The 17,500-nt window shown below is 45.1% G+C and overlaps 3 protein-coding genes across 3 annotated transcripts in view; 2 read left to right on the top strand and 1 right to left on the bottom strand.

The window, feature by feature from the left end:
• Window positions 1-2,653, bottom strand: part of LOC127657481 (collectin-12-like) — a 15,909-nt gene extending 13,256 nt beyond the window's left edge. The window contains exons 1-2 of the mRNA XM_052146293.1: window positions 2,287-2,653; window positions 1,778-1,828 (exon numbers count right to left, since the gene is read on the bottom strand). Coding sequence (XP_052002253.1) covers window positions 1,778-1,828; window positions 2,287-2,293 — 58 coding nt within the window. The 5' untranslated portion in view covers window positions 2,294-2,653. The remainder of the gene's footprint in view (window positions 1-1,777; window positions 1,829-2,286) is intronic.
• Window positions 2,654-7,355: 4,702 nt separating this feature from the next.
• On the top strand, window positions 7,356-9,813 carry LOC127652201 (uncharacterized). The gene has a single exon (XM_052138321.1). It carries the CDS (start codon window positions 7,356-7,358, stop codon window positions 9,693-9,695), a length of 2,340 nt encoding a protein of 779 aa, XP_051994281.1. The 3' UTR covers window positions 9,696-9,813.
• A 1,789-nt stretch (window positions 9,814-11,602) lies between these two features.
• tyms (thymidylate synthetase) lies at window positions 11,603-14,968 on the top strand. The gene is made up of 7 exons (XM_052153931.1): window positions 11,603-11,900; window positions 12,962-13,035; window positions 13,115-13,289; window positions 13,451-13,552; window positions 13,644-13,819; window positions 14,471-14,542; window positions 14,623-14,968. Exons 1-7 carry the CDS (start codon window positions 11,678-11,680, stop codon window positions 14,758-14,760), a joined length of 960 nt encoding a protein of 319 aa, XP_052009891.1. The 5' UTR covers window positions 11,603-11,677; the 3' UTR covers window positions 14,761-14,968.
• Window positions 14,969-17,500: the final 2,532 nt, after the last annotated feature.

Below are 17,500 nucleotides of genomic sequence, written 5' to 3' on the forward strand. Positions count from 1 at the left end.
GACACGTGCCACCTACCTAAATGTGGTTGCAGACCAGGTACACCCCTTCTTGGCAATGGTATTCCCTGATGGCAGTGGCCTCTTTCAGCAGGATAATGCACCCTGCCACACTGCACACATTGTTCGGGAATGGTTTGAGGAACATGATGAAGAGTTCAAGGTGTTGCCCTGGCCTCAAAATTTGTGATGTGCAGGACCAACAAGTCCGATTCATGTTGGCTCCACCTCCCAATTTACAGGACTTGAAGGATCTGCTGCTAATATCTTGGTGCCAGACACCACAGGACACCTTAAGGGGTCTTGTAGAGTCTGCGCTGTTTTGGCGGCATGTGGAGGATCAACAGAATATTAGGAAGGTGGTCATAATGTTTTGGCTCATCAGTGTACATTTACTATCACAGGACAAGATAAATTAGTACTATATTTATACATAGAAATACTCTGTCATGTTGATTTTCTGGGCAACAATGCTGAATTATCAATATCCCAATGTCTCTATAGACCCGAATGTGTAAGAGTGTTTGGTAAAATTCCCATGCATTTAAGGGTTAAATTCAAATTTACCTCATCTCACCTCATCTGTCTGACACACTATGTACAGTATATATAATGTATATATAAATATAGTGTAATGAAATATATTTCAGCACCTTATTAGGAACACCTGTGCACCTACTTAGTCATGCGATTATCTAATCAGCAAATCGTTTAACAGCAGTGCAATGCATATAATTATGCAGATGAGGGTCAGGAGCTTCAGATAATGTTCACATCAACCATCAGAATGGGGATAAAATGTGATTTCAGCGATTTGGACCGTGGCATGATTGTTGGTGTCAGACGGGCTGGTTTGAGTATTTCTGTAACTGCTGATCTCCTGGGATTTTCACGCACAACAGTCTCCACTCCAAATAGTGCCAAAAACAATAAACATCCTGTGAGTGGCAGTTCTGTGGATGGAAGCCCTTGTCAAACCTTGAGGCGGATGAGCTACAACAGCAGAAGACCACATCTGGCACTTTATTAAGACCATAGTGTTCCTAATAAAGTGCTCAGTGAGTATATATATATACATACATACACGTAAATATAGAGTAAGGCTGGCAACACAGGCTAAAAACCAAAAAGCTATTTGTGAACCACGATGAATTTCACAGACTGGTGTAATTTCTAAAGATATACTGTACCTTGTTTAAGAGAAGCACCATCTCTTTCATTTCAACTACACTGCATAAATCTCTTCATCTTTCAGATGAGACGTTAAACCGACGTCCTGACTCTCTGCGGTCATTCAAAAAAATCCCAGGACACTTCTCGTAAAGAGTAGGGGTGTAACCCCAATGTCCTGGCCAAATTCCCCCCATTGGCTACATCACTCTACTCTCTCCTCTCCACCAATAGCTGGTGTGTGGTGGGCGTTCTGGTGCACTATAGCTGCTGTCGCATCATCCAGGTGGATGCAGCACACAGGTGGTGGTTGAGGAGATTCCCCCTATAATATGTAACGCACCTTGAGTGCCTAGAAAAGCGCTGTATAAATGTAAGGAATTATTATTGTTATTATTATTATTAAATACTTAAACAATTACCCCTGAACTACACTTAAAGTTGCCTCTAAGAGACATGAGTTTATGAAAGTGTATAATGTACATAATTAGTATAAAATGTATATTTGAGGGAGTAATATGAATTTATAAAATGCGATTTTGTCGCAGCTGAAAACAGTGATTCTTCAACTTTGTGAGGATGCAATCTGTGAAATCTGAGGGCTTCTTACCAAACCGCTTATATCCAAATGACTGAAGATCCTCCTCAATTGCAAAATCATCTAAGAGACAAAAAGATAGTTGGCGTTACGATTAAATTAGCAAGAAAGAGGGGGTCATATTTAGATATTTTTATTTATTAGCGTGCAAAATAACATCATGCATCCACATAGTAAAATGAAACAAGTATAAGTCGTTTTGGCCCTAATATAATATATGACGACACAATAGTATTGCAGAATATGGGATTAAATCAATACTTTCACAGTGCACTGCCACACTTTCACTTTCTGCCATAATTATCTGATTCTCACTGTGAAAATAAAAAATGGTTTAGACAATTAGAAAAAACCCAGTTAAACTCTCAACCCAGTTAAACTTGTTCAAAACCACCAATCTATCATCTCGTATCTCGTATGCTATCCATAACATTAGATTTCCTTTCTAAAGTCATCTTTAGCAACATAGGCTACTTCAGACAAACAGCCATTTATGTAAAGATATGATTCATGTGGCCTACCTTTCATTGTGATTGACAAAACTGGGCGTTTCGAGAAGATTCTATAATGGTGCTCCGTTAAACAGTCTCACCGACCCACCAAAGCGAGACGCTCAGGTTAAATCTGTGGCCAAACAAACATCCAAGTGAGTCGCTGCAGTCTCCAATTCAGCTACAGCCTTTTTCAGATGTGTTTGTTCTGCAAATAGAGTGTATTGCTCTCCGTTTGTGTGTTGTTGGTCCTCCTGCGTGATCAGGTTGAATCAAAAAGCCACAAAAATGTCAAACGGCAGAAGGAGTTGCGAGCTCATGGCTCCGGTTCTGCTGACCACGTATGTTCTCCATCAGCTAGACTGACTGTCTCCTTATGTTTGGAGAGAAAGAAGAGGAACTCGAGAGCGGAAACAACAGGCACAGCTCACAGTGATGTTGAAACTCCCTGTTTGAGAGTCCGGCCCCTTGTGAAACATCTGGAAATCATTTAGAAAGATTTCATGGAAGAGGTCCAGCCAGTGCACTGTGGCCAGGTTCTTGTTGCAGAAAAGATATGCATACTTCTGTGGTGTACAATGCATTGATAAAGTCAGTATTGACTTTGAAATGGGTGCCTGCACAGGATACTCTGCAGTCTTGCACAAATGCACTTGAGTTGTATTACCAATATACACTCAGTAGCCACTCTATGAAGTACACGTTTCTAATGCTACTTAGTAGTCCCCTTTGCCCTAGAAGTTTTTAAATTTGACTGGAATCAACATGGTGTTGGAAACATTCCTTAAAAAATGATGGGCCATATTGAGATTATAAAATCATGGAAATGCTACAGATTTGTGGGTTGGACGAAGGTTTTAAATTGGACTGGATATCTGGTGGACTTCGGAGGTCATCGGAGTAACTGAGAATTGTTATGTTTGTGGAACCTGCTTGAGACAACGTTTGCTTGATATGGTGCATTATTCTGCTGGAAGTAGCCAGAGAAGATCAAAAGAGTAAGGTATGCCATGTTGGTCACTTCCATTGTATGGAAAATAAAAGATGCAATGAAAGGTCATTGTGGCTGAGACTAACATACTGCATAGGTTCCTATCATTTCCTTTGTGTTCCATGGTAGAAAGAAAGTCATGCAGGTTTTGGGACAACATAAGATTGAGTAAATGGTGACAAAGGGCCTCATTCATGAAACTTTTGTAAATATAACTTTAAATATAACCGAAAACTTTACTCTATGCCAGCAGCCATATCACCCTGTATCTCAAGACTGGTTGCCCACTATTGCTAAGCAGGGTTGAGCCTGGGCAGTACCTGGATGGGAGACCTCCTGGGGAAACTAAGGTTGCAGCTAGAAGTGGTCCTACGGAGGCCAGCAGGGGGTTCCCTAATGCCCCAATATAGCGATGGTGACACTGTACTCTAAAACGGCACCAACTTTTGGATGAGATGTTAAACCGAGGTCCTGACTCACTGTGGTCATTCAAAATCCAAGAACACTTCTCGAAAAGAGAAGGGGTGTAATGCCGGTGTCCTGGCCAAATCCCCCCATTGGCCCTTCTCAATCATGGCCTCCTAATAATCCCCATCCATGAATTGGCTATATCACTCTACTCTCTCTTCTCCACCAATAGCCCAAGATTTTACATGGCAACTGGCCCAAAACTTGTTGTATAAGCTCATTTTAGCTTATCGTGGTCCATTTGGCACATTTTGCGGCCGACACACCGGGTCGCTCGGTTCTCCCGATGGCCAGTCCACCCCTGATTGGCCCCAAAGTGCATCGGCCCTCCGGGAAAATGCCCGGTATGCCAGATTACCAGTCCAGCCTTCTTTTTATGTCTTTTAAATTGTCTGGAGTGACTATTTGCACTAGGTGTAAAAATCCACCTGCCACACAGCCCAAGTAGGTATAGCTGCAGTCCGGAGATCTCCAAATAGGGTTGGAATCTCCAAAAGAGGGCGTGGTAACTCCATAAGGGGGCAGGGTTTCTCCAGATGGGGGTTAGGCCAACTCCAAAAGGGGCCAACACTTCCACACATGGTTAAACCCCATTCACACTGCCAGCAACACAAAGAGCCCTGGGTTTGAACAAAATAATGCGTGCAATGCACAAAATGCTGGACCAAGTTAAATTTAATTCTGAGGTTCCTTTCTGGTTATTTCAGTGTCTGCATCCTATTACATAGACCATTCCCTCAAGCACCAACGATTTAAACAAAGACAGCACACTAAGAGGTTGGTAGTGTAAATGGACTATATGCAATGAATTAGAAGAATAGAAATATGGACTTACGTTCTATTGTGCATTAACTGCCAGGCATATTTCATTGACAGTGACACATGCTCCTTTAATATGAATAGAAAATGCGATTCTTGTCATTTGAATTTGGATGTACCCACAGTAGTGCAAACACTCCCACCCACACCCACTTGCGCTTTGTCCTGGCACGAACATTGCACTCCGAATTAGCGATCTCACGGAAACTGCATAAGACGTTGCGCACGGTCATAGCGCTTTGCGCACTCACGAAAATTGAGCCCTAGGTGTGTTGTCGACTGTATAACATAATTTACCGATTGGCGAGGTTAGATGGTTTCAGTCGGGGGAAGGAGTTGAAAAGAGTGCTGTTAAGCCCAAGTAGATATAGCTGCAGGTCGGAAATCTCCAATCTTCTTAGTTCTAGTTAAAGTTCTTTTTAAACATTGTCTTATCAGCCCGTCCAATTTTTGGTTGTAATGCAAAAGTATATTAAAGTACAAAAGTAAATATGTAGCTTAATAAAAGTTTATGTATGTCATTTTACACATTTGTGACTATTTGCCTGCAACTTTGAATTCAAAACAGGTTTTGTTTATTGATTGCAAATTGCAGCAGTCAGCTTCATATTTGTTCACATCGGTGGTGTTACTTTTCTCAGCGCTGCTCACGGTGGACCAATCACAGTCTTTAGTGATTACCACATAATTATTGTAAAAAGAGATTACAGGAGCGGTTTATTTTATTTATTATATCAGGTACCCATTATTAGAAGTAATAGATTTAAAAGATTATACATTTAAGTGTATAATTTCCTCCATTAATGCAGAAAATGTTATTAGACTTGAATGAGGATTCGTCTTTTTGAGCAGTCATGCGCCGACTGGAGGAAAAAACAACCAGGAAACGGGTTCTCTTTCATCATCTCGTGTTCGAGATCCACCTATGGGAAGGGCATCCGTACCTGACCTCTGCAGAAGCATCCAATTGCACCAAGTCTGGCTAGACAGACAGAAGCGCGTGTCCTATGCTCGGTAAGGTCCCGCCCCTTACCTAAGGGCATATAACAATCTGCACGCGCTGCTGCTCCTCAGTTGACATTCGCTTCTCGCGACCTCTGTTTTGTACTCAGCTCGGTTGAAATTAGAGTTTTTCACTCACCCGTCTACAGGAGGATACATCGCACAGATCAGCCTCCGCCTGACGTGATTAACCTTTTTCAGCCAACTTAGCTGTTTATTGTTTATTGCAAGCCGCCCAAGCTCGCTCTAAACTACCACCAGGCTGCCCGCCTTTTCTCTCTCCTGCTCCACGCAAGGATTTTTCGGAGTTTTCGAACATTTATGGCATTTTCTAAGCCTACGGCCTCCTCTGGGGGCAGCCTATCGCGTGCCTGCCCGGCCGCGTGCGGTGCCCTCATCGCAGCCAAGGATTCCCATCCTTTATGTGTTGTGTGCATGGGTCTCAAACATGCGGAGGAGGCTCTAGAGTTTCCGGAAAACTGTAGCCACTGCCTGGCGTTGCCTAAAAAACTCCGCCGCCGGAGGCTCAAGGTCGCCGCTACCCAGTGCACCGACCTCGAACTCTCCGACTCCGATGGGGGTAACGGTGATGACGACGCGCTCCTGGTTTCCTCCGGGCGCGGCCTCGCTCAGCTGGGCTGATCAACACAACCCGGAATTTCCTGAGGAGATTCTCTCAGTGGACCCCTCGTTCGCCAATGAGCCGGCTGGTTCTGGTGACTACGACGATGCGGGCCTTCTTGAAGGTTCGGAGGACGAGGATGCCATCCCGTCTTCTGTGACTCAGGCTAACGCCCCTGCAGCCCTCACCCAGTCTGTCCTCATCGAGGTTTGTGAGCGAGCGGCCGCTCGCCTCAATATCGAATGGCCAGCTTTACAAAGTGCCACTGACCAAGAGAGGGACGTGTATGACGGGAAACTCCTGGGACCTCCTCCAGGCTCGAGAAAACAACTTCTCCCCGTCCTTCCTGCATGCGCAAAGCATATGAGGTACTTTTGGGGGGACCCGCTGGACCTAAAACACGGTCTCGCGGGCCTTGAAGTAAAGGACATGACGGCCCTTGGGATGGGTGACCCCCCCGCCATCGAGCCCTCTGTCGCCAGACACCTTAATCCATCTCAAGGTGGTCTACTTGCCCCCCCCAAACCTGTTCTCCCGAACAAAATGGACCGGTTTTCTGCCTCTATACACCAGGCCTCTTACAAAGCCTCGGCCTTGGCCGTCAGAGCCCTCAATGTCTCCTCTCTTCTGTCTGCATACCAGGCTGAACTCCTGGTCGATATGGGGCAACAATTGGAAAAAGGGACCCCCACACCCTCTCTGTGGAAGGAGATTGTTACGGTGAATGACCTTGTTCTCCGTAATGCCCGTCAGGCCGTCCAAGCCTGCGGGCGCTCTATGGCGTTCTCAGTGGCTGGAGAACGTGCTCTTTGGCTTAACTTGTCGGGCCTCCCTGACAGTGAGAAACGGCGCATTGCGGGTGCCCCTGTAGAGCCTGGCCAGGCTCTATTTGGCCCTGCCGTCGCTTTAATGCAACAGCGTTGCGACGACAAGAGGAAGGAGGACGAAGCGCTAAAATTATGCCTCCCGAGGAGAGCGGCACCGCGCCAGGCACCACCCGCGCGACCACCCAACCCTCCTGCTTCGGGCGTCCTTTCCATTACCCCGGTAAGGCAAAGCCTCGGAATAAGCCACCTCATCAGCAGGGTAACCCGCCTTCTGCTAAGCCTTGGGGTAGAATGTCTTTCGCCGCGGCTGCGGCCAAGAAACCCCCACTCTACCCCCTCCGATTCTAAACGGAAGCGGCCGGCCTGATCCATGGCCTCAGGGGGCTTTGAGTCCACGTTCTCGGGCCACCAGCCCCCGGACTCTTGTTCGACCCTCCAAGTTCTCAAGAAAAGGAGGGTTTCACTCGGTGGGGTCAGCCCCCCTACCAGTGGGTGCCCACCCTGTGTGTTCGGTTCAGAACCATGTGTGTTCCCCTGTTCAGCCCATATCAGGGAACTTCCATGTGCTGGAAGTGTTTACAGTGAGAAACAGTATGAGAGCAGTGTCACCACACAGCCCCTATTACATCTCTCCCACACACTCAATAAAGGCTTCGGCCCAAGTGTTTCAAAAAAGAAAAAGAACACAAAAAATCACAAAAATCCAGCACAGAGAGAGAACATCTCTCCACAACCCCTTATGTCGCCCCTATGTTGTCCACTAGATGGCGCCATTGTATTTCAAATGAGCAACTCGGGCATAAACGCAGCAATAAGCGCTTCCCCGGCTCAGGTGGGCTCACTTGCGAGCCACACAACAGCTTGGCAGGCTGTGTCGGCTCCCGAGTGGGTGATTCGAACCATAACGAAAGGGTACAGGCTCCAGTTTGCCAGGAGACCTCCACCTTTCGGCGGCGTTATCTTTTCTCACACAGAAAAGAGCGCTGCACACATTCTGAAAGAAGAAATTTCCTCCCTCCTCGTGAAGGGGGCGATTCAAGTAGTACCCCGAGATCAATGCAATCAGGGGTTTTACTCCCGTTATTTCCTAGTTCCAAAGAAGGACGGCTCTCTCCGTCCTATTATGGATCTCAGAGTGTTAAACAAACATTTGAGGAAATACAATTTCAGAATGTTAACACACGGCACACTCGCGCGCTCAATTCATCAGAACGACTGGTTCACATCAGTCGATCTGAAAGATGCCTTTTTCCACATCAATATGTACGCCCCGCACAGGAAATTTCTTCGCTTTGCCTATCAGGGCATATGCTACGAATTCACAGTCCTCCCTTTCGGCCTCTCGCTGAGTCCGAGGGTGTTCTGTCTATGTGCGGAAGCGGGCTTAGCGCCGCTGAGAATAACGGGTCTCAGGATCCTAACATACATAGACGATTGGTTAATCATAGCCAATTCCAGGGAAGAGGTGGTGCAAGACACTCGCCGTGTGCTCACGCACATCACATCACTCGGGTTCAGAGTGAATGTGAGCAAGAGCAATTTCACACCTGCCCAGAGTGTTATATTCCTGGGTCTGGAGCTGAATTCAATCTCAATGCGCGCGCGCCTTTCACAAGAACGCGTTCGCTCTCTAATGAATTGTCTATCACAATTCAAGGAGGGGACGAATGTGCCATATCGCAAGTGTCTCAGATTACAGGGTCTTATGGCATCAGCTATTCAAGTTTTGCCTTTGGGCCTTCTGCGTATGAGGGCATTCATGAAGTGGGTTTTATCCCTCCACTTCAGCCCATTACGCGACCTCTGCCGCTCTGTCACAGTGACGCGCTCGTGCACAGCAGCCTTGCGCCACTGGAGGAGTGCAGACATGTACGCACATGGGACCCCTCTCGGGGCTGTTATGTTGCGAAAAGTGGTAACGACAGACGCGTCCTTAACAGGCTGGGGAGCCACTCAGGAGGGCAGGACGGTGAACGGTTCGTGGCCGAGCGAACTTCGTTCAGCCCACATAAATTATCTGGAGCTCATGACCGTATGGAAAGCTCTGAATCATTTTCTTCCCCGTCTGCAGGGGCATCATGTGCTCGTTCGCTGCGACAATACCACTGCAGTGGCACACATCAATCGCCAGGGCGGCATGCGCTCGCCCAAGCTTCATGCCCTAGCTCACAGGCTTTTGGTGTGGAGCAGGCGGCACTTCCTGTCGTTACGCGCAACCCATGTTCCAGGTGTCCTGAACAGGGGCGCGGACCTTCTGTCGAGGGGGAACCCGCTCTACGGAGACTGGCGACTCCACCCCCAGATAGTGGGCATGTTGTGGGAGAAATTCGGGAAGGCGAACGTAGATCTCTTCGCCTCGCGCGAAAACTCCCACTGTCCTATGTTCTTCTCGCTAAAGGACGAGGACGCGCCCCTCGGCGTGGACGCACTTGCCCACCCGTGGCCCAAAGTGCTGCTCTACGCGTTTCCCCCCCTGTGCCTGTTAATTCCTACCCTGGCCAGGGTGAGAGAGCAGGGCCTGTCCCTAATTTTGATAGCACCCAGGTGGCCCAAGGCACCATGGTTGGCAGAGATAATTCCTCTTCTGCATGCCCAACCGTGGCCCCTCCCTCTTCGCACAGACCTGCTGTCTCAGGCGAACGGGGAAATATATCACCCACACCCGGACAGGGTGGCTCTGTGGGCTTGGCCCGTGAGAGGACAAACTTAAGCTCGATGGGGCTCCCCCCACGGGTGGTTGCAACTATACAGAACGCTAGGGCTTCCTCCACAAGGTCCCTATATGACTGTAAGTGGCAAGTGTTTGAAGGGTGGTGTGATGAGCGTGGTTCAACATCATATCAGTGTTCAGTCTCTGATATTTTATGTTTTTTACAAGACCTTATGGATAAAGGCAGGACTTTTTCCACTATTAAGGTCTACCTGGCAGCTATTTCCGCTTGTCATGTTGGGTTTGATGGCTTAACGGCAGGGCAGCACCCCCTCATTCGTAGATTTATGAAGGGTGCCCGCCGTTCTCTCCCAGTTACTAGAAGGACTGTCCCTGAATGGGACCTCTCCATGGTGCTGGAGGCTTTATGTCAGCCACCTTTTGAGCCCCTGGGAGGCGTTTCCCTGAAAATTCTGTCTTTTAAGACAGCGTTGCTCCTGGCCTTAGCATCAGCTAAACGTGTCAGTGACCTACATGCACTCTCTGTTCATTCCTCGTGCACTAAATTCTCTCTTAGTGGAGATAAGGTTTTTCTTAAGCCTAACCCGGCCTTTATGCCGAAATGCTTCCCAGCATTCTCGTGTGAGGTAATGGAGCTTTCCGCTTTTCACCCTCCTCCTTTTTCATCTGAAGAGGATCAGAGGCTGAATGGTCTGTGTCCGGTCCGTGTCCTGCGGGCTTACTTGGATAGGACCAGTGCTTTTCGGAAGAGCAATCAGCTCTTTATCTCTTGGGCTCCTCCTCACTCGGGGAATCCCATTTCTAAGCAACGCCTCTCACATTGGCTTGTGGAAGCTATAATTTTGGCTTATGAATCTTCAGGAGTGCTGCCTCCAGAAGGCATCAGAGCCCACTCAACGAGGGGCATGGCCGCCTCTTGGGCTCTGTTCAGGGGAGTTTCATTGCAGGACATCTGTTCTGCTGCCAGCTGGGCTTCTCCCCATACTTTTGTACGTTACTACCGACTGGATGTAACCAGGACCCCGGTAGCTCATTCTGTCCTGGGGGTGGGTTCTTCATAGCCCCTCCCCTGTTGGTTCCTTTTTTCTTTATATATGTAATATATTTTATATATATATATATATATATATACATATATGAAGTAGGGAAAAAGGGGTAATGGGCCGGTTGGCTGTACACATTCATGTCACCGAGCATGCATTAACATTCCTGCTGGGTGTTGTCTTTACTGGGTGCTGCTGGGCTGATATTTATGTTTGTGCCACTAACATGTTTCTTCAGCTCTGCCAGTACACAGTTCTCACTTGTGTGCTTCAGGGTTGCCATGTGTGTAATTACGGGACGTGTCAAGCACCGCCTCCTTGGGGCGACCGTTCCCTTTTCTGGCTTGCAGGACCTCACTGTGAGTGTATTGGGCAATCGGGGAGCTGTCCATGTCTCCCATAGGTGGATCTCGAACACGAGATGATGAAAGAGAACAATAGGTTACTCACGTAACCCCGGTTCTCTGAAACATCGAGTGGAGAGATCCACCAAGCTTGCCCCGCTTGCTGCACGAGAAGCGAATATTCTTACTGAGGAGCAGCAGCGCGTGCAGATTGTTATATGCCCTTAGGTAAGGGGCGGGACCTTACCGAGCATAGGACACGCGCTTCTGTCTGTCTAGCCAGACTTGGTGCAATTGGATGCTTCTGCAGAGGTCAGGTACGGATGCCCTTCCCATAGGTGGATCTCTCCACTCGATGTTTCAGAGAACCGGGGTTACGTGAGTAACCTATTGATTTGGCGGCATGTGAGGAAGCCCCGCCCACTTTTCATTCTAGTCAGCTGATTGGTTTATCGTCTAATTATTTATTTATTTTTTCAGGTTTGAGCGCGTTCATTGGATGACTTTATGACATAGACTTTAAATTTCGCGGGAAGATTTATGTTTACGTCTACGCGGTGTTAGTGGACAGTTTTGTGCTACTGGATTTGACGGAAACCATTTTTGTATTTAGTGTATTCTTTGGCGAAACAAAATGCCCGGCACAGTAGTTGAAAACTCATACGCGCGTTGCAAGGAGGTTGAAAATGCCAAAACAAACACCGAGGGAGAGAAAAAGCTCGTCTCTCTCTTTTGTGACGAGCGCGGTTATTTGAATCAGATCGAGTATATTCTGCAGAACGGTGTTCGGAAAGGAGACCGAACCGGGACGGGTGTGATTTCCGTGTTCGGATCACAGGCGAGGTACAGTCTCAGAGGTGAGGGGCGTTCACCACATGTATAATATAGGGTGCAAATGGAAATTAGAATTACAGAGTTACAGAATACCTGAAAATATCGGAGGGTTTTAAAATTGTGATTTTCCGCTATGGTAAAGCTGTGGAAATGACTAAAATGTTATAACAGCATAAATGTGTATGCTGAATGTATATTTTCTAATCAGCTCCTTTTGAGTCTTGTCTCTTAAATTATTATTATTAAAATGTTTATTAAATATTTTTACATAAAAAAGATAATTTTCCAGTCTTTTTCATAATTAATTCCCCTTCTTATTACTGTAATTTGAGAAAATAATGCTATATTATTATTATTATTACGATTGCCGTATTTGCTGTACTGCTTTTATGCTTTGATAAGAAAAGAAAAAAAAATTGTTTGTACAGGATAATATTGTATTAATGCTAATTTGAATAAACTCGTATCATAATTGTGAAAAAAATAAATCTTTAATGTTTATTTATTGGCCGAATATGAAACATTTTCGGCCGATAATTAAAAAAAAACACAGAATATCGGCTGATTTATCGGCCTCTGCGATATATACCTTGACCACTAGCAGTAACGAGAATCTTTAACTAATCGGCCAAATGGAAAAATGTATCGCCGATATTGAAAAAAACAAAATATTGCCTGATATATCGGTTTCTGAGATGTATCGGTCGACCACTAATTGCCGTAACGAGAAGCTTTACCAATAAAATCATGTCATAATGCAAAATTAATAATGCAAAAAATCTAAATGTAAACTAATCGCCCAAAAAGGGAAATTTATTAGCCGATGCCAATATTTAAAAAATACAAAATATCATCTGATTTATCGGCCTCTGCGATTATATAGTCTGACCAATAATTGCAGTTATGAGAATCTTTCCCAATAAACTTGTCATAATGCAAAAAAAAAAAACTTTTTAACAATTTATGCACAATCAAGGCTCAAATTGGCATCAAATTTGATTCCTTTTGGCACCAATCTTAATGTTCTCAAAGGAAGTGCCTGCGCCTTATATTCAAATATTGAACACTATCATTGGGATCACAGATCAGTTTCCATTGCTCACAACCAAAAGGGTTTTCTGGAAAGGCATACTGGAGGAGCTGCTGTGGTTTATCAAGGTACAAAGTGTCTCACACATTTATTTAGTTTGTTTCATTTTTCATCATTTTCATTAATCCATAGTTTTATTGACTTTAGGGTTCAATGAATGCCAAAGATCTGTCTGAGAAGGGTGTGAGAATCTGGGACGCTAACGGCTCCAGGGAATTTCTGGACAAGAATGGCTTCACGGATCGAGAGGAAGGAGATCTGGGGCCAGTTTATGGTTTCCAATGGAGACACTTTGGAGCCGAGTACAAAGACATGCACACTGGTAATTCTGGTATTTGACATCGGGGCAGCCGTGTAACATGTTATACTTCATCTAACTGTTTAACATAGCCTCTGTTGTGTGCTGTATGTTCCCCAAAGCTGCAATATTAATACTGAACCTATCGCTCGACAAGTGTGTGTGTAATAATTCAATCCATACAGATTACTCTGGGCAAGGTGTTGACCAGTTACAGAAAGTGATTGACACCATCAAGTCAAACCCAGAAGACCGGAGGATCATCATGTGTGCCTGGAACCCGAAAGGTTCAGCACTCCACTAACACAACATGCACAAACATAGATGTATGCATAATGAGTGAATGAATTGTATTCATTAAAACCATGTTTTCCTCAGATCTCCCTCTGATGGCATTGCCACCCTGCCATGCATTATGCCAGTTTTACGTATCAGAGGGTGAGTTGTCATGCCAGCTGTACCAGCGCTCTGGAGACATGGGTCTGGGTGTGCCCTTCAACATTGCCAGCTATGCCCTCCTGACCTATATGATTGCCCACATCACTGGACTGAAGGTGAACACACGCTGACAGGCTAGAAAACATCTTGTACATACAAAGGGGCGCAAAGGTCTTTAAGACCGCTTTTATTGTGCAGCCTTTTATATTTCAATGCAAATATTTTTAAACGACAAACTATACATTCACCCTGAACATTCAAGCACCACAAAATCCACTATCGGTCGACCTCATGAATGTATGGCTTTAGTGATGTACATTAAAAATAACCAACCATTTGGAAGTTTTTGGGAAGTTTGTGAAATCTACACTGTCCTCGATGGTTTATGGACTGTCCCACTCAAGCAGGGCTGGACTGGTAATGTGGCATACCGGGCATTTTCTCGGTGGGCCGACACACTTTGGGGCCGATCAGGGGCGGACTGGGCATCGGTAGAACCGAGCTTGCCCAGTGGGTAAGGCCGCAAAATGTGCCGAATTGGCCGTGATAAGCTCAAATGAGCCGCCACGTTATGCAGAACGGACCACAAAATGGTGCCGCGATATGCAGCAAAAGGACAGCGAACCCCCCCAACCGGCTCACCCAACCCCCACCGGCTCAACAACTTTCGGATCACCATCACCCCCTCTCGACATGTTTTGGGCCAGTTGCCATGTAAAAGTCCAGCCCTGCACTCAACTAAAACTGATGAATTCTTTTTCTTCCAGCCTGGAGATTTTGTGCACACATTAGGCGACGCCCACATCTACGTAAATCACATCGAGCCTTTGAAAGAGCAGGTGTGTGTTGCATCAGTTCATATTCATCTGCATGTGTACGTTTGATTTGCACATCATTGGTTTAACGTTGTTCCCTGCAGCTTCAGCGAGAGCCACGGCCCTTCCCCAAACTCAAGATCCGACGTGGAGTCGAAAATATTGATGATTTCTGTTCAGAGGATTTTGAGATATGCGACTATGACCCTCATCCGACAATCAAAATGCAAATGGCTGTTTAGACCTCACAACTTCCTGAGTGACCTCAACAGAAACATTTGAAGAGTTTAAAAAGCTTTTAAAACACTTCACAGTTATGTGTAATTCATCATTAATTAATGCATTAGCGATCATGAATTTAGGATTATTTTGACATTTTACGTATCCTAAATGCACACAATGAAATAATATTTTCACACTTTTTGTATAATTTCTGACAATTAAAGCTTGATTGGAAATGGCGTCTTTTTTTTTTTTTTTCAAAGGTTAGTGCATCACTTGTATGCAGAATATTTGTTTGTGTGGCGGAAATACAATAAACACAATTGTTTTTAAAGAATTATTTTTAGAAGAATAAAGTAATTTCTTACTTTAAATTCTCCTCCCTGCCCAGTAGGTGGCGGTATGCACAAAGAATGCGAATCACCAAAAGCAAAAGTAGAAGAATGTGAAAGTGAAAGTGGAGATTTATAGTGGAAAAGGACTTAAATATTGATCTGTTTCTCACCCACACCTATCATATAGCTTCTGAAGACATGGATTAAACCACTGGAGTCGTATGGATTACTTTTATGCTGCCTTTATCTGTTTTTTGGAGCTTCAAAGTTTTGGTCACCATTCACTTGCACTGAAAAGGACCTACAGAGCTGAAGTATTCTTCTAAATATCTTCATTTGTGTTCAGCAGAATAAAGTCTTACACATTTGGGATGACATGAGTGTGAGAAAATGATGAATTACATTTTTGGGTGAACTGTCCCTTTAAGTGGTTAACCCTTAAGCAGGCTTGTAGCGTTAGTCATGTGACAGTCCACCTTTATTGAGGTTTTCTCTGATTTATTTGTCAATTGGGGCCAATTCTGGAGGGTTTAAAGGCAGAAATTGAAACTTTATAATTGTAATTTCATAAAAGCACTTACATTAATTCTTCTGTTAAAACTTGTGTATTATTTGAGCTGTACAGTTGTTTTGGGGTTTACAGTGTTATGTTGTCATGGCAACAAAGTTGTACAATTGGCTGTACACAGAATAGGCTAGTAAGTGATTTTGTCACACTAAAATAATTTTAACACATATATTTCACATCTTGCGGCCATACCTTTGAAACATATATTTGGAAAGGGAGTCTCCTCTACTGCCTTTACTGCATCTTATCTCTAGAGGGCGTAATAACACAAACAGAGAGAGATCAATGTCAATGCAAAAACATTTGCTGTATATTTCAGTGTCACTTTTCCTTCATGTACGCCCTGCTTGTTTCATTACAATGAGGTCATTTCAAACAATGTTTACATTTACATTTTTAAATGTAGTCATGTAGCAGGCGCTTTTCTCCAAAGCCACTTACAAATGAGGAACACAGCATGCGATTTGTCACACAAGAAATCTGCCGTGTTCATTTCACGCTCAAGTCACTTTCATGTCATCTATCAGCTATATTGCATATGACAATGTCAGTTCACGACAACGATAAAAGGCCATTGCATTTAATCAAAGAATCCCCGCTTCGCTTCATTCCTCGACCCTTTAAACTCTACCAAAAGCAACTCCAGAACATGAGGATAAGGCCATGGCCTCATCCTGGGAAACATATACACAGTGCTAGTGTGACGCTCCTGTTCTACCCGCTCCGTACGGGACTCGAACCGGCATGGGAGGCGGGTGCGCTAACAAGGAGGCTAAAGGCTACAACCTCTAGCATCAGTTGCTAATGCACCTCTTGAGGTCAGGAGAGTGAGGTTTATACACACTGCACAACTATCTACCAGCTGACTCCCGTTACACCCACCCCCCTAAACCTCACTCCCATCCGGCTCCTGTTCTACCCTGTTCAATCCACACACAACTCACCACACGCCCCATTGAGAGCGAGAACCCCTAATCGTGACCACGAGGAGGTTACCCCATGTGACTCTACTCTCCCTAGCAACCGGGACAATTTGGTTGCTTTGGAGACCTGGCTGGAGTCACTCAGCACACCCTGGATTCCAACTCACGACTCCAGATGTGGAAGTCAGCGTCAATACTCACTGAGATACCCAGACCCCAATATGTGAGATTTATTAACAATCTTAGTGGGCCGGTCATTTTTGAGCTCAAAAGGTCACCAAAAATGGTTCTTCTACATAGCAATGCTGCAAGTAAACCTTTTTGGAATCAGCCAGATGTCATTGGAAAACCCTTTTAAGTTCCTCAAAGACCTTTTGATTCATCAGGTCTTTAGAAATCCATCTATGAATACAAAGAACCATAAAGCAACCTAAGAACCCGACACCCCAAAACTGTCCTTGAAAAGTAAAGAGTACTGAAAAGCACCATTGAACACCTTTAGAAGAGTGCTTTGTGGAGTATGAAAAGGTCTCTGTGCGTTTAAAGATCATGTCAAATATCCTCTCAAATAGAACAATAATATTCATCACTCGTTGCTCAGTTTACACAGTATCCACAATCGCCCATCCCAAGGATGAAATAAATGTCATATTTACCTCATAAAGAGGTACAGACACACACACTGTACTAATCTGGACACTGCAAACAGAAACATGTGTTCACATGAGCCGTTGCTCAAAATGCAAACACAGATTATTGCACAAGACAAAAGTGGAGAGTTTATGACAGTAACGCAGCCTGACTCAGAACCAGTCAACTCTTAATTAATACTGCTGTGTGTGTGAGTGTGTGTGTGTGAAGGTGTATGTGTGTGTGTGAGTGTGTGTGTGTGAAGGTGTATGTGTGTGTGTGAGTGAGTGCGTGTGTGTGAGTG

The sequence above is a fragment of the Xyrauchen texanus genome, chromosome 2 (genome assembly GCF_025860055.1).
Source record: "Xyrauchen texanus isolate HMW12.3.18 chromosome 2, RBS_HiC_50CHRs, whole genome shotgun sequence".
Taxonomy (NCBI): domain Eukaryota; kingdom Metazoa; phylum Chordata; class Actinopteri; order Cypriniformes; family Catostomidae; genus Xyrauchen; species Xyrauchen texanus.

What these genes read in the sequence shown, in the direction of transcription:
- LOC127652201 (XM_052138321.1), top strand. Translation starts at nt 7,356, where the DNA reads ATGGCCTCAGGGGGCTTTGAGTCCACGTTCTCGGGCCACCAGCCCCCG.
- tyms (XM_052153931.1), top strand. Translation starts at nt 11,678, where the DNA reads ATGCCCGGCACAGTAGTTGAAAACTCATACGCGCGTTGCAAGGAGGTT. An exon ending in GGCGAGGTACAGTCTCAGAG is followed by an intron (nt 11,901 to 12,961) that starts GTGAGGGGCGTT and finishes TTGGGATCACAG; the next exon opens with ATCAGTTTCCATTGCTCACA. An exon ending in AGCTGCTGTGGTTTATCAAG is followed by an intron (nt 13,036 to 13,114) that starts GTACAAAGTGTC and finishes TATTGACTTTAG; the next exon opens with GGTTCAATGAATGCCAAAGA.